This window comes from Solanum stenotomum, chromosome 3 (assembly GCF_019186545.1).
Source record: "Solanum stenotomum isolate F172 chromosome 3, ASM1918654v1, whole genome shotgun sequence".
NCBI lineage: Eukaryota > Viridiplantae > Streptophyta > Magnoliopsida > Solanales > Solanaceae > Solanum > Solanum stenotomum.
In genome coordinates this window covers 2,826,655-2,846,990 of record NC_064284.1, presented here as the reverse complement: position 1 = coordinate 2,846,990, position 20,336 = coordinate 2,826,655, and the positions used below count along the sequence as shown (strand labels likewise).

The 20,336-nt window shown below is 35.3% G+C and overlaps 1 protein-coding gene across 1 annotated transcript in view; it reads left to right on the top strand.

The window, feature by feature from the left end:
• Positions 1–2,515: 2,515 nt before the first annotated feature.
• LOC125857727 (cell division cycle protein 27 homolog B-like) overlaps positions 2,516–20,336 on the top strand; it is a 20,490-nt gene continuing 2,669 nt past the window's right edge. Inside the window, exons 1-13 of the mRNA XM_049537344.1 lie at positions 2,516–2,689; positions 2,911–2,983; positions 3,128–3,237; positions 3,372–3,418; positions 5,636–5,733; positions 12,726–13,021; positions 15,443–15,598; positions 16,221–16,437; positions 17,399–17,613; positions 17,707–17,772; positions 19,029–19,148; positions 19,561–19,637; positions 19,801–19,811. Of these exons, the coding sequence (XP_049393301.1) occupies positions 2,585–2,689; positions 2,911–2,983; positions 3,128–3,237; positions 3,372–3,418; positions 5,636–5,733; positions 12,726–13,021; positions 15,443–15,598; positions 16,221–16,437; positions 17,399–17,613; positions 17,707–17,772; positions 19,029–19,148; positions 19,561–19,637; positions 19,801–19,811 (1,591 nt within the window). The 5' untranslated portion in view covers positions 2,516–2,584. The remainder of the gene's footprint in view (positions 2,690–2,910; positions 2,984–3,127; positions 3,238–3,371; positions 3,419–5,635; positions 5,734–12,725; positions 13,022–15,442; positions 15,599–16,220; positions 16,438–17,398; positions 17,614–17,706; positions 17,773–19,028; positions 19,149–19,560; positions 19,638–19,800; positions 19,812–20,336) is intronic.

The window sequence follows — 20,336 nt, the reverse complement described above, 5'->3', positions numbered from 1 at the left end:
TTGTATTCGTTAATATACTTGATACAATTGATTTATATCAACAAAATGAATACAATAGTTATTGATACAAATCAATTGTATTCATTATTGGTATTTTAAAAGGCGAGGGCGTGAGGCAAGATGTTTTATGCACTCGAGGCGAGGAGTAAGCCCGGAGACATGAGGCGTAAGTCTCATGAGTCTATGGGATGTAATCTCATTTATATTCAATTTTATAATTTTATTACTAAGAAAATAAACAAAAGTAAAACTTTCAATGATTTTACAAATAAATTTTAATAAATAACCTATAATATATAGAAAAGTGTTATGATTTTTATTTGAGAAATATTAATAACCAATAATGAAGAAAAAAAGTATTATAATTACTATTTTGAGAAATACCATTACATCAACAATAATAAATATGATTTAAAGCAAAAAAATTCAAATAATAATAATAAAAATAACGCCAGGGCATATACGCACAAGGCTTACGTTTTTACGCTCAAGACTTATGCCTCAAATTATAGGACTGACGCCTTATAGATCTACGTATTCTATTTGAGCCCCGAAACGTTTTTGGTTAGCCCCGCCCCGAAACTCGCCCCAAAAATATTTTTGAAAACACTATTTACGATACAATTATCAATCAATATATAGAAATCAATTGTGTATCTCTGTACTCTCTCTCTCCCGGATCTCACTTGAGTCTCCTCATCTTTCTAACAAGTAGCGACAAATCACAATTAAGCAAACTATAGCTAAGGAGTCTGATTGTGGGTCTAGCCTTAGTTCTTGAAATTTTCTCTTTTTAAAAGAAGAAAATTATGCAGAATAACAAACATTTAGCACTATATCTACAGTTTGAGAAAATTGTAATTCACAACTACAATTTCCCCAATTCTTGCTATTCACATGTTTTTGTATAATTCGCCTGATTTTTATAAATCCATAATTTGTATAATTCGGTTTCTGATGGTATAAATTTAGAAATTTGTATATGTTTATCCTAGCTATTTATATACAATTTATGAAAATTTCAAAATAAATTACCATGTTTGTATGTTGACAAGTGAAATATACAAACGGAGTTCTGAAAAATTTCTAAATGTATAAATACAGAATTTGTATGTATACTCACCTTATCTGTATATTCGCAAGCAAAATATACAAACGGACAGAAATATACAAACCGCAGCCTTCGTAGCAAACAAAACTATAGCTATGGAGTGCAACTATCTAAACTATAGATATAGAGCCTTATTATGTCTATTATATTTGTTTTCTCTAAAATTTTCTCTTTTTTAAAAAGTTAATATTCTATTAGGATAGCCCATGAATTTCTAAAAGCCCGAAACCAATAGCTTTTCCGTGCATCAAAGAATGTTCATCAACTCTGGGTGTCATCCATATTTTAAATTGGAGAAAAGGAAAACATTAAAACTCCCTCACTTAGCAATAGGATAGTTATATTACTTTTCCACAATCTCATTTTCATGATTTAAACTGCTCATATTTCGCTAATCGTTACTATGAAAATCATTTTTTTCTTTGGCTACTCTAAACTAGAGTATCCGTCTATCCGATAATGAATAATAAATGAATAGAACATGATAAATCATACAATTTTTCCTTTTCAAAAATTCAACATTAAAAGTGTCTGGAGCCCATATTGGAGCTCCAACTAAATTCGGATCGCTCTCTGCAGTGCCCATTTGAGGGGTGATGCTCCCAACAGAATTTTCTTCATACCCAGGGCTCGAACCCGAGACCTCTGGTTAAGGGTGAAGCACTCTCACTAGTGCACCACAACCCACGTTGGTTCAACATTAAATATAGCTTAAATACTAACAATGTTAAAACCGACTTACTTATTAGTATTAATATTGCTACTTTTTTCTGATCTCTCATAGCGGTCCACTCTTTTGGGCCTCTTTTCTTTTCGGCCCAATATATGTTTTCTTTTTGTTCTCATCCTAAAAAGCCCTTATTTATTTAATTATAAATATTACAGTGACACCCGTCCCTATCTCGTTTTCCTAATCAATATTAGATCTTTCTAGGGTTTTTATATAGTGCTTGGTTCGACAGCGTAACTTCATTTTGCAAAACTCCACGAAATTTGAATCCTCTCAGGTAAATTCACTCATTTAATCTTAGTATACTTCCATTTTTTTGTCTCAATTTATATTTTGCCTATCATATTTGTCCAATTTCATTGAATTTTTGGTTCCTAGTTCCTTAAACTTATAGTTTTTTTCTATTTTTGGGTTCATAAAATTGATTTTGTAGATTATTTTTTTAGTTAGTGATGTGTAAGCGATGACAATCTAGAACAACCGCTAAAAATATAAAGAGATAAACATACGAAATTGAATCTCTCTCTCTATTTTAATTTTAGTACTAACACATAAGAGCAATCACTGGCCTCTGAAAATCTGTTTCTTTTATCACTTTTTGTGAGTTGAAATCAAGAGAAATCCACTAACTTAATAATGGCAACTTCTCTCAAATTGAAATTGAAAAATTGAATCTCTCTCTCTCCCGCCTCTCTCTCTCCCTCTCTAACCTCGTCTCTCTTTGAATTCGAGTTCAAGCATCAATGGAAACTCTACTAGCTGAATCTGTGCAAAACAGCCTTGGCCAATTTATGTACCACAACGCCATTTTCATGTGTGAACGACTCTGTGCCGAGTTCCCCACTGAGGTACTCCACACTTTTTTGTTTTCACTTCATCATTCTTTGTAAACATATGTATTACTCAATTTGTCGTTTATAGAGATTTTAGGTTCTTGGAGTTCACTTTTTGTTTCTTGTTGCCCTTAGTGGAATTTGACTCAAGAATGTGAGGGTTTAATGCATTTTTGTTGAAATCTCTTAAGTTGGTCAATTCTCTTGTTTCCTATAATCTACTATGTCCATTGCAGACAAATATGCAGCTTTTAGCTGGCTGCTACCTGCACAACCAACAGGCTTATGCTGCATATCATCTTCTCAAGGGTGCGTGTTGTATTCTCAGTCAATATGACTGCATTTTTGTGTTGCAATATCTTTTTTTTTCCTCCCTATTATCTTCCGATTTCTGATAACACTTGTCCTTGAGATTATGCTCATAATCATCCCTTTTTAAATTTTTATATGAAGGGACAAGTATGGCTCAATCCCGCTACTTGTTTGCACTATCATGCTTTCAGATGGATCTTCTCACTGAAGCTGAGACAGCACTTTGCCCTCCTAATGAGCCAACTGCAGAGGTAGAGTCGTAAAAACCATCCTTCCAAATATCTATCCACTTTGCAGATTTTATAGTATTGTCATCTCCAGTTATTTTATTCCTGTTAGCCATTGACATGCTTCTTTAATTTATAGCTAATTGGTTGTTGTGTAGGTTCCAAATGGTGCAGCTGGGCATTACCTTCTTGGTCTTATTTACAGGTTCATATTTTATATATTATTTATTTAAGAGAAGGATTAACTTCTAGCCTTGCTTCTTCATTCTGAAATTGGTTTGATCTATCTGAATAATGAAGCTAATACTTCACTATGACAATGAATTTTGGTTGTGTTCACTATATCATCATCAAATTGTTAGTGCACATGAAAGATACTTCGTGCTGATAAAGGTCACTATCCTCTACTTGCTATTTTATATGATGGAGGAGAATGTAATGGAATAGTACTGTCATCTATTCCTTTTACTGTAAAGTAAAGAATAGTATAGACGCTGCATCATCAGATGTTTGAACTATGGCCAACCTTTATTAACTTAAAAACTTGATTCTTCTATTCTAATGTGAAAATTATTCTCGTATTGAAGTGTAGTATGATGGAGAAGAATGGTAGCATAGACTCAACATCATTTCCTTTTTCTTTTAAGTACATAATTTTATGGAAACTGCACCATCAAGTATTTGAACAATGCCAAACTTTATTAACTTAAAAGATATGGGTTATATGAATTAATAAGATTCTTTCATTATTTTTTCTTGAATATCTTTTTGGCTAAATACCTAGATAACACCTTAAAATTTGCACTTTTTGGAAGATAGACATTTTAAACTTCTCTAGTAACCATCTGGACACTTTTACTTGACTGAAGTGTGTCCTGTGAACACTTGTATTTTTAAGACCAAGTGCATGAGATTCACTTGGCAATGAAATGTAAAGTGAACCAATTACTAAGTGGTCTAGCTTGAAAGCTAGTGTTGCACCGGAAGCCTAATTCCGATGATCGAATAAAATTAAAAACTAATAGAGCTGTAGGCTCAAAATGTTTTAGCGACCTCAACGAAAAACAATTCCAAAAGGAACTGACCAGGTGGAGATTGTGTTGCGGACAACCAACCAAAGTGAGAAAATTCGACCTCTTTGATAAAAAACGGAACCCCAGTGATGCGAGGTAAATGACTCACCTCATCATGAAGATTTCAAGAAGAAGAAAAAGCTTCTTTGTATTTCTTCGTGAATATACAATCAATGAGAATGAGTACTTATACAATGAGTCCTAAGACTAATTTAGGAAAGACAATATCACATAATCAATTCCTAGGCAATTACAATCAATACCAAATCATTCTACTCCTATAATCAAGCTATCAGTATCAATCAACACTTTATCTTGGACCTTTGTGTAACATAGTGTGTTCGCCGGCGGAACATCTTCATCACAGTAATTGGACACAACCTTTCTTCCTTCATTTAAATTTGGAAGTCTGTTTTTAAGTTCGAAATACAATAATTTTAATATTTTTATTGCTCTCTCTCTGTATGAAAATATGAAGTGGGTTTTGCTTTAGGTTTTTCCTAGTTCGGAGCTTTGCGGAAGCCATCAGAAATGATGGTGCCGACGCAATCAGCAGCGACATTAAGTTCACGGCCTTCTAGATTTCTTCTTCGAGAAATGGAGCTATGTAATTTGTTTCATTCAGATGCTTGCTGGAATGAGAAAGAGATGGGTTGAAATGTTAGGAGTTTTTTCGAGATAATTTTTGGAAAAAGGAAGAAGGGAAAAATATACTTGTATTCAAACGATACATTTGGAACAAGTTCAAGTGTCTAATCATTCTGTAAGTTTATAAGGCTATCTTACAAAAGGTGTCATGTTAAAGGGGCTCCCCTATCTATGTATTTGGCCAGTCTTTTTTGTTTAAATTTCAGTGTTTGGGACTTGGTCATTATAGTTGAGGAGCATGTTTTTTCACCACAATGCATTCATGTTTCGCCAAAAAAACCAAACTGGACATTGACATTCTGATTCCCTTGATCTTTGTAGGAGAATAATCTCTACTGCCTTATAAGTTATAACCACATTTTTTGTTGGATACATCAGTGTAGCAGATATGCATCTCAGACCATCTAAGAGCGTCGCAGACGTCGTAACCACCTCTTTTTAAGATGATAATTCCTTTTCACCTTTTCCTTTAAAAAACTTTAAGAAGCTTGGCCTCAATTTTTTTGTGGATGTTATGTTGTTGATATCTCTGGAGATATTCCCTAAGGTTTGGTATATTTTTCTGTTTCTTTTTTGCCTTAACCTTTTGTTAATCAACAATTGATGGAGCTTAAGAAGAGTTGCGATAGTGATGATCTTCTATTGTAAAAAGCCTGGATTGCACTCCTCCAAGGTACTCATGAACTTGATAGTTATTTCAGGTATACAGATAGAAGAAATAGTTCCATCCAGCATTTCAATCAGGCATTGTTATTGGATCCATTGCTATGGGCTGCATATGAGGAGTTGTGTATACTAGGTTTGTGCCAGAATAATTTGAGCAAACATTTAAGGTCTATTGCAATATTTTTCTGTGTTTTGATATTTGTTATTGCGACAACATTAATAATCAATTTTGTCCCCAAAACAATAGTAACACAATGTTGGACGCTGAGTTGTGGACCAGATATCTGGTATTTAAATGGACAAAGGTAGACGGTTGGACCAATCAGCCCCCGAGCTTTGAAACCAGAGAGTAGACTTCTCAGTTATAAAAACTACTTTAATAATCAATTTTATCAACTCTGTGACTACCAGGAAACCTTTCTTTAAATTTCGTAAGCTAGAATTTCTTATACAATTTGTGACTGGAGTGCAGAATTTAAGTAGGTTTTACGCCTCAAGTGCTAAAAAAACACTTTTTTTGGTGTTGGAGCTGAATTTATGGATAAGTACATCTGTTTGGATAGAAGTGCTGAAACTCAAAATAAGGTGTTGATAAAATGTTTTGTTCTGTTAAAATGTTTGAGATAACCTTGAAGCTATTAACACTAAAATGAGTTGTAGTTACAGTGTACATCAAGTGCAAAAAAGCACTTTTTAAGTGTTGGAGTTGAATTTATGAATAAGCACATACGTGTTTGGATAGTAGTGCACAAACTGAAAATAAGGTGTTGATAAACACTTGGTTCTGTTAAAATGTTTGAAATATCCTTAAAGCTATCAACACTGGAATGAGTTTGTAGTTAGCAATCTTTTTACAACAACAACAAACCTAGTGTAATTCCACTAGTGGGATCTGGGGAAGGTTAAGGTAAAATGTACACAGTCGTACCCCTACCTTTATGGGATAGGGAAACTGTTTCCGATTGACCCTCGACGATCCTCCACCTTTGTCGGGGGTAAGGCAGTTCCCCATAATATAGCCGCAAGGAAGAAAGACCACCAAAATCATGGGATATGGTGTTAGATGCATGATCCAAATATGTTATAATGATCAAAGAAGGTGTGAAAATGTTACCTCAATGTTTCTCCTTGATCCTCAATATTTTTCACCTTTTCCCCACAAGCTATGCTCTCAAAATCTCCAAAAATAGTTGTTTGCACTAGATTTTCTTTTATAACATGATGAATTTGGTATTTTATAATTGTTGCATCTAAAAAATCTGCCCTCATCTATTCACTTTTTTTGAACTGTAACATATCAAATGGACTCATAATTGGAGGAAACCACTTTCTATGAGTCACAAATAATGAATGGATCCAACCATACAGTTAAATTATGATTTGGACCACATATTGCACAAAATGAGGGGTTGGATTCTTTATTTGTTTCTAAAAATGTTGTTTATGCAAAATGTGTTCCAAACCCAGTCGAACCATCTTAGAATCTAACTAAATTTTCCAATCAAGTTCCAAATAGTTATCCTGAGCTAACTTGTAGATTCTCTTATGTGAAATATATGAGAATATTATTGAATTGTGTATCTATATTACACAGAGACCTTAATTATAGACACTACAATACAATCCTTTACTAAATAGGATACTATATACTCCCTCCGTCCCATTTTATGTTAGGTAGTTTGATTCGACATGGAGTTTAAGAAAGAAAGGAAGACTTTTAGAACTTGTGGTCCAAAATGAATTATATAAATTTGCGTGGCTGTAAATTATTTCATTAAGGGTAAAATAGACATTTTATAGTTAAATTGTTACTTAATATAGAAATGTGTCATTCTTTTTTGGGATTGACTAAAAAGGAAAGTAAGTCACATAAATTGGGACAGAGGGAGTACTATTTATATTCCTTTTCTTATTCTAAGTAGGATTGTATATACCTATTCCTATTTTGACATCCTATTCCTATTCTAAGTAGGATTGTATTTGTTTATTCCTATTCTAACACTCCCCTCGAGCTGGTGCAGACAAATCATATGCACCTTGCTTGTTACAGATGTAATTAATATGGGGATCGGTGAGGGACTTGGTAAAGATATCTGCAAGTTGATCAATTGACTTCATAAATTTTGTAACAATATCTCTCGAGAGTATCTTTTCTTTGACAAAATGACAATCAATCTCAATACGAGGTCTCTCATGAAATACTGAATTTGATGCAAAAAATTATCAACTCCACTAGCAATCGACATATAAGGCTACTAAACTCCCCCTAAGCAGCAAATCCAAGTGGTTGCTCCATATAGACTACTTCATCGAGATCACAGTGCAGAAAGTATCACTGTAATCCAACCCAAATATTTGAGTATAGCCTTTTGGCAAAAGTGAATCTAAAGCAAAAAAAATATTGCTGGAAAACTCAGATCTCTTGGATTTCGCACAACATTGACAAAAGTTGAAACTACGTAAATAAGATCTGAGTCACCTAAAAGATGCACGATGCTACAGAAATCGGTTAAGAGAAAGTAGTCAATGGAAAGATGCACGATGTTATGCAAATTAGATATGAGAAAGTAGAGAGAGAAGACCCAAAATAGTCCCTCATCTTTGGGTTAAGACTCAAAGTCATCCTTGAGTTTTTACATGGAGCACTAATAGTCCCTCATGTTTGCAATATTGGTGCACTTTTGGTCCTCCCCTCAATTTTTGCCTATTTTTTAACATTAATTTTGTTCATAATTTTATGTAAGCAATGACCCATCGTCTTTTTATATATTTAGTAGAAATAATAATTCTATGTGAGAGAAGGTGAGAAGAAGAACACCTTGTTCTGTTCAATATAAATATTATAGCAGCTAAACTAAGAACATTTTAACATATGACATTGCAAGAAAAGAAAAAATTGTACTATTGTACGTGAAATCATCGTGATGAACTTTTCAACTTTACCTGCAATACGATTTCTACTAAACAAAATAAGGTGTTTTTCTTCTCACAATCTCCCACATGGAGTTATTATTTCTACTAAATATATAAAATGACGATTAAACATTCCATATATAAATTATGAATAAAATTAATATTAAAAAATAGGCAAAATTTTGAAGGAGGACCAAAAGTGCACCAATATTGCAAACATGAGGAACTACTAATGCTCCACGTGAAAACTCAAGGATGACTTTGAGTCTTAACCCAAAGATGAGGGACTATTTTGGGCCTTTTCTCAGAAAGTAATCACCGGAAAGATGACACGGTGCTATAAAAATTATATATGAAAAAGGAGTCACCAACAAGATGGCACGATGCTACAGTAATTAAATATGAAAAAATAGTCACTAGAAAGATGGCACGATGCTACACTAATTAAATATAAAAAAGTAGTCACTAGAAAGATGGCAAGATGCTACACAAAAGAAAGTAGCAACCGGAATGATGACACAGTGCTACAAAAATTAGATATGCAGTTACCAAAAAGATGGCATGGTGTTACATAAATTAAATATGAAAAAGTATTCATCGAAAAGACACCTGTGCTACACAAATTGAATATGAAAAATTAGTCACTGATTCCCAATGTAGTCAAAAAATGGGATAGTAGTCATCGAAATGATGGCACGGTGCTACACAATTCAAAATGAGAAAGTGGTCATCGGAAAGATGACACGATGCTACACAAACACAGATAGATATGGGGTTGACACAAAACAACCCTAGAAAGTCGTTGGAAATTGATGCATGATGCCCTCTCTAATTTAGTTTTGTTCCCTTGAATATGGGGTTCATGCATATATCATTGGCCCTACTTTTGTGAACATAACCAATGGCCAGACAGGCGACATATATGGGCCATAGGTGCCCGCTGGCAGCGGAAGTTTTTTTTTTTTTTTCTTTTCTACCAAGATCATAGAAGCTCAGATACTATGTAAAAATATGATACGTGCGCCTAACTTAACCTCTAAAGCTAGCCCATGAGGGGATGTTTGTACAAGTTCATATAAGGAGATCAGTTTCTCATCCCTCTGCTAATTTGAGACTTCTCAACACTCCCACGCAAGCCTAGCCTCAACTGGAGCGTGAACACTTATAAATGGGGGCCCAACATCGGTGAACAACAATTGGGATGAGCTTGACTCTAATACCATGTGAGAAATATATGAGAAGAATATTATTGAATTGTGTATTTGTATTATTACATAGAGACCTTATTTGTAGACACTACAATTGAATCATTTTCCAAGTAGGATACTATATACTATTCCTATTTTTATCTTAAGTAGGATTGTATATCTATTTCTATTCTAACATCCTATTCCTATTCTAAGTAGAATTGTATATACCTATTCCTATTCTAACACTCTACAAATGACCTTCATTAAAGGAAGGTAAATCATTTACGAACTACTTGATAGTCAACATTTACAAACTTTTCTCCAAAGTGCTAACAGAAAGGCTGAAAAGTGTGATGGCTAAATTGGTACTCTTTAACAGACGACTTTCATTAAAGGCAAATCATGGATGCTGTCTAAGTAGCCAATGAAGCAATAAACTCCGGTTGAAGCAAAAGAAATTAGGAATTTTGTGTAAGCTAGACATGGAGAAAGCATATGATCATGTTAATTGAGGATATCTTATGGTCCTAATGGAGAGGATGGGTTTTGGACAGAAATGAATTCACTGGATTGAATATTGCATATTAGTACTGAGCTTCTCAGTTCTTATGAATAGCCCAGCAACATGTTTTTCTAGAGCACAAAGGGTCTCAGACAAGGATGGTTAAAACAACAAATCTGAATGGCTGGCTAAAAGGTTCTGATGTTGCTAGAGCTGGTAGATACGGCTTAGAGATAACCCATCATCAATATGCCAATGATACACTCATATTTTGTGATGCTGAAGAAGAGCAACTCAATTTTTTTTATGGTGATTCTAGTGCTATTTGAAGGAACATCTGACTTGCGTATTAACTAGAGGAGGAGTTTCTTGTATCCCATCAATGTAGTGCCAAATATGGAGATGTTGAATGCAATCTTAGGTGGTGAAATTGGTGCCTTACCAACCATGTACTTGGGAATGCCTTTGGGAACTATATCTACGTCCAGTAAAATATGGAATATTGTGATTGAGAAGTGTGAAGAAAATGGCATGGAAGACTCAATATCTATCTCTGGGAGTAGATCGACTCTTACAAATTTTGTCCTTGATGCCCTTCCGACTTATATGATGTATGTGTTTACAATCCCCACAGGAATTATGAATAGATTGGATAAAATCAGGAGGAACTTTCTTTGGCAAGAAAATAAAGAAAGAAATGGATAACACTTGGTAAAGTGGAAACACTAATAGCTAGAAAGCGATATGGGAGATTGAGACAGAGCAAGGCCAAGGGACTTAGAGTGAAATGGTTGTGGAAGTACAATAATGAAAATCAACTTTTGTGGAGGAAAGAGGAGGAAGATAATACTACACCTTGTGGAGATTTGTGTCAGAAAAGGAGAAGCCTATGGCTATCCATCAGAACACTATAGAATGAACTCAAGCCCAACACCAAGATTAAAGTGTATAATGGGAAAAAAAACTAACTTCTAGAAGGATGATTGTCATGAGATAGGCACGGTGGCAACCTGGAATTACTCTTCCCCAGACGTACACTTTTTAGTCCTACATTAACAAAGGACTATAGCAGCCCATTGAACGCCTCAAGAATGGAGCTTCACTTTCAGAAGATAGTTAAATGATTAGAAAATCCAAAGAGTGGCTGGTTTCTTCAGCACAATTGAATCGTTCAGTGATTTGGAGGCAGGACAAGATGTTTTATGGTGGGAAGGAAGTAATGAGATCTTTCAAGGTGAAAATTGTTTATAGTAGGTTGAATCACCCCATTCAGCAAGTAAACATTTGGTCCTGTAATTGCATCTCTGTAAACTGAAATACCACATAAAGTGGCTTGTTTTGTATGGTTGCCAGCTAAGGAAGCAGTACTGGCTCAAGACAACTTGATGAAGAGAGGGGTATCAATATTTTCTAGATGTTTCTTTTGTGGTGATAGTGCAGAGATAGTTAATCATCTATTTCTTCATTGCTAGTTCACAAGATAGCTGTGGAGACTGTTCTTAAATCTCAAAGGCATATCATGACTATGTCCGTAGTACTTCAGAGTTGGGAGGAAGCAGGTCTGCAGACTGCAGGCTAAGAACAGAAGTAGACGGAGAATTGTTCCTGCAAGCATTTGGTGGGCAGTATGGAATGAGAGGAACTCTAGGCGTTTTGAGAACATAGTAAATACTGAATTTTATGCGGAGGATCAAATTGAATTGCATTTTGATCTTATGTTTTTTGGTGTAATCAGTTATCAAATTGAATTGTATTTTGATCTTATGTTTTTGGCGTAATCAGTTATACTAAAATGATATTGTCTATATTATTGATGTTTAGATTCAGTATAGAAATAAGATAGTAGAATTTCCAAAAATGGTTTCAGTACAATCCATGAATTGTTTTGCTCATGATGAAATATATACACATTTACCAGTGTCCAAAATTAAATAAAATAGCTATCCTGAGCTACAAGAAGTCTCGGAACATGATTCGGATTTGTAAACTAAAACGGTCAGGTCATCACATTGGGATTGTGTAGATACCATTGTTTTATTTTAGAAAGATTTTACTATTTGATACAATCATTATGACATGATGAGAGATTTTGTTTTCAAAGGCAGAAACATTTCCTTCATCTTTAAAAGTAATTGGGAACAAATGTAGTATTTTCAGCTAATTGTTATACTTTCTAAAATTTTCTGCCGAATTTTGGGATATTTCTCTTGTTTGCCTGGATTGTGAACTTAAGTGGTTTTGGAGAACTTAGCTATATAGAAAGCGAACTTGACTGGTGGTATTGTCCTTGAAAACTTTGCATAAATTTCCATTGACTTAAGAATGGCTGAACATACATTTACTTTTTTTCCAAATAATATTTTCAGGTTATTTTCTACTTCATGAAGGTTATATTGATTCCCCACCTAGTGGGATTTCACTGGGTTGTTGTTGTTGTTGTTGTTGAAGGTTATATTGATTGCCATTGTTATTTAGTTATGATTTTATATTTTGCATCCTTATTGTTGGGCGACATACCAGGTGCTGCAGAAGAAGCAGCTGCAGTTTTTGGGGAAGCATCTTTGCTTTGCATTCAGAAACAACACATAGACCAAGGGAACCAATCTCAAAATTTACAAGCATCCACTGATGATCAGAATGTAGCTTCTACGAATATTGTCTCAGGTGACATCAGCCCTAGGCAATCAAAACATACACACAGCAATAATCTTCGAGAAATGTCTGGAAATTATAATGGAGCAGCTGCTATCCAGAATTTAGGTGGGGTTTCTACTAACATGTCATTCTACAACACTCCCTCACCAATGGCATCACAGGTAATTTGATACCGACTTGTAAAACATTTTTTGTTGTAAGCCCTTAGTTGATTTTAAACAATAGCCAATTATCTTCACTTGGGGAGTATCATAGTAGAACTTTAAAATGGTTTCACCTTAATCAGAAGTCTCACTTTTTGATAAAAGAATTTGGGTTGACTTTATAATAGTCATGTCTGAACCTTCTAACTTGACCTCTTTCTGACAAGTCCTTTTATACATAAAGATAACTTAGCATGCCACAAAAACAGGATAACAGCTTATCCTTTTGTTAATCCTAGAGATAGTTGCTATTTACTCAACCAAATCAGGTGATTGTTTTACTTTTTAAGATTATGCTGCTGCTCATGGCTTGCATTCTATCTGCAATCAAAAATCTTGTCTCTAGTTAACCAGTATTTGTTCCAATTTTTCTCTACATTGTTTATATACATCCATAGTTGTTAGTTTGTCTGTTCAATGACATATTATCTTTTGTGTCTTTTCTATATGGGAAATAGGAACTCTTTTCTTCTGGTGCTAACTGAAGAAAAGGTTCATTGGTTGTTACTTGCTATCGCTGTATGCATTGCAGTGAAGATGCTTAATTTCTATTTTTCTTTAAAGATAACATAACTTTTTCTCCTCATCATTCTTTTGATGATTATTTTTTGTGAATACAAAGTTACTTTCTCAAAAAAAAGAATTAGACATTGACAGATTATATATATATATATATCTAAGTTTGCATAAAAGAAAAGTAGTATTAGGTTAGTGATCTTTTTTAAAAGGTAAGTATTATCGATGTAGCACAAAGGTTGTACCCGAGTACACCACCAAAAGTTCAAAAACCAAGAGAAGTCTGTAACCTTCTATTGCAAGCTATCTATGCACTGTCATAAGGTTTCCACATCATTTACAAAATCCATCCTAATCCTACTAGAACAAAATATTACAGTCAGATTTGATCTTTATAGTATTGTTAGCTTGACCCGCAAAAACTCTTCTATTCCTTGCCTTCCATATGCACCATCAAAAACATGCTGTAATTGTATTCCATTTAGTTTTCAAAGGCCCTTTTACACCTTTCCTGTTCCAGCATTTAAATAAGTCTGCGGTTGATCTTTGCATTACCCACTTCACGTCCAAAATACTGTAAAACATCTGCCATATTTGTGCTGCTATAGGACAATGCAAGAATATATGATTGATTGTCTCTGTTGTTATTACACATATACCATTTGTTACATAACTGGTATCCCCTCCTCTGTAGATAATCCTGAGTGAGACATGTTTTTCTAGATTTTCCTTTGTACCAAGCAATACACCATTACCATTCTAATAAAAATGGTGACAATGTATTTGTTAGTTATATCCAGTGTTATCAAAGGCGAAAAGCTCAAAAAAGCTCTAAGGTCCGTGGGGGCTTTAAGCGCAAAACGCAAATAAAGCGTGGACTTTAGTGAAAAAAGGTGCAAAGGGAGAAAAGAATACAAATATATATGTTTAGTCCAAGACTAATAATTATAAATATGAATGACAAATTTATATGACCAAAGAAATCGAATTTTTTTAATGATAAAGTGGAATATCAATTATTTAGTGTCACTTCTTCATAAGAGGCTCATTGGCAAGGAAATGCTTGCCTTGGAACCTTGATGACAACACTGAAGTGCACATAGAGCGAGGCGAAGCGCTCAACACGTTTTGAGCCTCACTTTAGGGCTTAAGCGCGCTTAAAGCGCACTTTGATAACACTGAGTTAGATCATAGTTTCTTTAGATTGAGGATGAGGGTAGCAATCAGAGAATTTGACTCTAATTTAAAGCAGATTGCAAGTTTTGAAGAGCACAGAAAATGTCTAATTTATTCTCAATCCAATGGAGCCTAAAACAAACGTCTTCTCCGGTTTAGAACATAGTTGGTGACTTTCTAATGATATCTGTATAGTTTCACAGAACTATGTTCTTGTTAATTGAAGTGAAATTAATAGCCTTATTGGCCAAGCCTCTAAAATCAGTTTATTTTGAAAAGTGCTTTTCTAAAAAGTACTTTTGGTGAGAAGCAGTTTGTGACTTTGCTTTGTGAGAAGCAGTTTGTGTTTGACCATGTTTTTAACAAGTGCTTCTAAGTGTATTTTCTCAAAAGTGCTTTTCAATAAAGCACTTTGGGAGAAAAGCCATCTTTTTAAACTTCTGCTGCTCCCCGAAACACTTATTTTCTCCTCATAGCTTGGTTAAACAACTCACTTTTTTAAGCATACACACTTCTTTAAAAACAAGAAGAAGCACTTTTGGCCTCCCAAAAGCTTGGCTAAACAATCTGTAAAGGTGACAAAATCTTCTATATTAAAGAAGCAACTGACATTCTTATATGCAATTTGGCAACACTAGAATTTCTTTTTGATTTTTCGAAAGTTTGTAAAATACAACTTCTTTGCAGTTGTCAGGAGTGGTTCCACCTCCAGTTTGTAGAAATTTTCAGCAAAATGGAACTAATGCATCTGTGGCTGGTGCTGATAATTCTCCACGAGCAACTGTCAATTCAACCATTCAGGCCCCTCGGAGAAAGTTTGTTGATGAGGGGAAGTTAAGAAAGGTCTGCAGTACTATAATACATAGGTTTCAGTCATCTAGTCTATTTTAATATTAAGTTCTTCTTTCTCTGTATAATTGCTGCAGGATTGTTAGCTTTTTGATAGAAACTTCCCACTGAAGTAATGTCGTACTTCCTCATAATCCATTTTAAGTATGTCTATCAATCAAGATGCCTTTATATGACTCTTCACAAAGTGAAACAGCTTTTATTCTAAGTTTTTCGTGATAAAAAAAGCTTCTTCACAATATGATTTCATAACAATTCAAGTATTAGTTTTCTCTTTTGTTGTAATTTGGAAGTGAGCTTTTAGTGTGTGAAGCTTTTGGTGCAAATCTGCTGTCCTTACCAATTTTCACCTGTAGAAGTCGGTTGTTAGAGGCTAAGCTCTTATTTTGTATTATTTAACCTCTTTTGGTTTAAAAACGAGAATTTTTTTAAAAACTTTTAGCCTGTTGAACTATGGTGTTGATTTTGTTCATCTCCTTTATTTTGTGCATTTGTTCAGTTTTAACTTTTAATCACTAAACTCCCTTTACATTTCTGGTGCTTTATATGGTGGATTTTCGTTGTCTCCATTCCCCCTTTTTTTTGGGTCTGAGTCCACTATCTCTCATCTTTCCAGATATCTGGGAGGTTATTTTCTGATTCTGGCCCTCGACGAAATTCAAGGCTTGCTGGAGAATCTACTGGAAACACAAATTCAAATGTATCTGCTGCTTCTGGAAATGGAACAATTCATTCTTCCAAATATTATGGTAGTTCGAAGCTGAGCTCAATGACTTTACGTTCCATGACAAGTCGAAAGGCACAATCTTGGGCTACCGAAAACTATGGTGAAGGTGATTGATATTTTTGCCTTTTCTCTTGACAATTCTGTTGTCCATTGTATTTTCAACCTAGGCATTGCCACCTTTTTAGAGTGGAGACTCATCATAAATATTTTATGTGAATCCTAAGGTTTGGTTCACACAATTGCTTGAAGTGAAGTATAATTACAAAGAAGTGTTGACTTTTGAGTGTAGCCAGTCAACATTAATGCGTGAGACAAAACGGAGTGTCGGGCAACTTTTTTCTTTCTTTCCCCCCCCTCTCTATGCAGAAGTTATAGTACACTTGAACAGCAGTTGGCTGGTCATATGCTGACATCCAAGCCTGCATGGAGCTAAATTTGTATATTAATCTGGTACAGAAAAAGAAGTTGGGTTGGTTTTTTCTGGAAACCTTCTATCATCTAATAAGGACATATCATCTGAAGATATTTTCTCTAAACTTAAGGGAGGCACAAAACCCCGCCTGTGCTCCAAATGGATTGCTATTGTGTTACATGTGATATTTCTGAAAATCTAACAAATTTTGTTGTTGTTATACTTGAGTTACTTTCATGATCACCTAAATTCGAATAGACTTGTGCATACTTGTTTAATTTAGTGGTTCCGTCACAAACATAAGGAGATTGTTTTTCTCCCTCTATTTTTTGACTTTTTCCTTACCTCTTTTATTATTCGTCAAAGTTGAAACTTTACTTCGGTAGTTCCCCAGTTCTGGTTTACTACAATTTGGATGTGTGGGATCACAATTGATTGATGCATTAATCATTTGAAAGAATTCAAGAGTACAGATAATTTTTTTTTGTCATCTGAAAATACTACTATAAATCAAAGGAAAAATGAAGAAAGCTGAACACCAACAGCTATGTTCGTGTGGAATTTCTTGTGTTTGTGCACTGTTGCTACCTAAGAAAAATGACATCTACCTTTGAGATGTGTTTTTATTCGTAACTGTTTTAGGTCTGCATCTCAGGGACTCGCAATGACATTTCTAATGATTCTCGGCTAAATATGACTATGTCACACCCTTCTGGAGATGCTAGACCTCTTGAACAAGAAGGGCCCGGAACTTCTGCTTCTGGGGTTAATGTAAGCAGCACATCTATCCTCTCAGGTGCTTCAGAGATATTGGCCCTTTTCAGGATTCTTGGGGAAGGCTATAGACTTTCTTGTTTATATAGATGTCAGGTATTACATTTTGATTCTGAATGGATAAATTTCAGCATTCATTTGATGCTCTGCATTGATTTGGTTGAAATATGATGCTTTGCGGTGGAACAGGATGCACTGGATGTTTATAACAAACTCCCACACAAACATTATCACACTGGATGGGTTCTTTCTCAGGTAAAGGTTCTCTGTCTTGATCACTTTTTCTCCAATCCTTTTGGAGGCAATGTACAGTGTTATCAAAGGCGCGCTTTAAGCGTGCTTAAGCCCGGAAGCGAGGCTCAAAACGTGTTGAGCGCTTCGCCTATGTGCGCTTCAGTGTCGTCATCAAGGTTCTAAGGCAAGCTTTTCCTTGCCAATGAGACTTTTATGAAGAAGTGAAACTAAATAATTGATATTTCACTTAACCATAAATTTTTTTCAATTTCTTTGGTCATATATTTGTCATTCATGTTTATAATTATTAGTCTTGGACTAAACATATATATTTGTATTCTTTTCTCCCTTTGCGCCACTTTTCATTAAAGCCCACGCTTTATTTGCGCTTTGCGCTTAAAGCCCCCATGGACCTTAGAGCTTTTTTGCGCTTTTCGCCTTTGATAACACTGGCAATGTATGGATTTTTATATTTCCTCCGTTCAAAGTCCTGTTCATTTTAAGTTTTCTCTTTATGCTTGTTCAGGGAATCAAAGGAGATATTCATTCTTGTCCTTTACTGTTTATTTGCTCGTCTCTAATTGAAATTGCTTCCAGTATGTAGGTTCCTTCAAACTAGCTGGACATGCTCATTTCTTTTTTGGGGTTAATTTTGTGAATCTAACTTCATCTTTCATGATGTATAAGTTCCATGTTTAGACTAGTTATATAGTTATGTATATGTACTAGAAATATCGATTAGATAGCTTTGTTCCAGTACACAACAAGAATATTAAGTGGCCTGGAATAGATATGCATGTCTTCTTCAGATTTCATTGATTGGCAGGGAGCACTATTTCCCAAGAGTGGTCTTCTAGGATCTTGATTCTGCCGTGTGAGGTGCTGAAGGAATTCCTTTGAATAGGACAATGAACTGTCATTTGGACAGTCTAGATTATTGATCATGATTCAAGGCACTGCGTTGCATGGTCCAGAGAACATCCACTTTTGCTAGTATAATTTTTAGGACCATTTTGTACTGTGTTTGAGGGTCTTTAGCCCTTTCTACTTGTGGTGGGGCACGGGATTCTTTCTTTTTACATATCCCTCGGCTTAACTTGCTCTTGAGTTCTCTTGGTATCTCTCGGCCTAACTTGCTCTTTAGTTCTCTTGGTATCTGTTGCTTATCAAATAAAAATGGTTCTCTTGGTATCTGTCTATTGTGGCATCTCATGAGGAAATTAGAATGCCACATTTATCTGTCTATATAGTATCTGATGTGCGTATTTGAATGCCAGATTGGAAGAGCATACTTCGAAATGGTTGATTACCTAGAAGCAGATCATGCATTTGGCCTTGCTCGTCTGGCCTCACCTTATAGTTTAGAAGGAATGGACGTGTACTCGACAGTGTTGTTTGTGAGTCTTCTTTGCCCTTTTAGTGTTTCAATCAGAACATGTATGCTTTGCTGTGTGGAAGTATTAACTGCCTTTAATTTTACCATCTCTTTGGGTGGTGGGGTGGTGATGCCGGACAGGTTTGATGAAACTTTATTTGATCCTTGTTACGTCGACATTACCGTTATTTGCTTATATTCTATGATCATTATTACTATTATTTAATAACAATAGTTTTTTTGTTCTGGTGTTTTTTGTTGCTTCCGGGTACTGTTCACTAATTAAAATTATGTCTTAAAAGCATATTTTTGGTAGTTAGGAAACTGGTTATATATGGTTATCCTACTAGTTCTTATGTCCCAAAAGGGTCCCAATCTTTATGTTCTCTCTGCCTTTTTTTCTTTCCTGACAAACTATTTGATTTTAATTGTAGCATCTCAAGGAGGACATGAAGTTGAGCTATCTGGCGCAGGTGCTGGTATCAACTGATAGATTAGCTCCTCAATCTTGGTAATTCCTGCAAAATCCGAAGATAATATTGTCTGATATAGATATTTGTGGTGCTGTTTATTCCTTTTGTCCAGAGATGTGTGGTTATTTGGGCTTATTTGTAACATCTTATCAAGTATTAATTTATTTTACTCATGAATGGCTGAGTATCATTGATCATCAGTCCTTCGCCATGTTTGCTGTTTTTTACCCTTGATCAAGTTGTTGACACAGATCATTCCTAAGAAAGAAAGTTTTAAGTATCTTGGGTCTGTAATCCAAGGAAGTGGTGACATCGACGATGATGTCACACATCGCATTGGGGTTGCTTGGATGAAATGGAGGCTCGCCTCTGGAGTCTTGTGTGATAAGAAAATTCCACCTAAACTCAAAGGTAAGTTCTACAGAGTGGTAGTTAGACCGGCCTTGTTGTACGGAGCGGAGTGTTGGCCAGTCAAGAACTCACATGTTCAAAAAATGCATGTTGCGGAGATGAGGATGCTGAGATGGATGTGTGGGCACACTAGGAGCGATAAGATTAGGAATGAGGTTACCCGGGAGAAGGTGGGAGTGGCCTCTGTGGTGGACAAGCTGAGGGAAGCGAGACTGAGATGGTTTGGGCATGTGAAGAGACGGAGCGCAGACGCCCCAGTGAGGAGGTGCGAGGGGCTGGTTGTAGAGGGTACGCGGAGGGGTAGAGGTAGGCCTAAGAAGTATTGG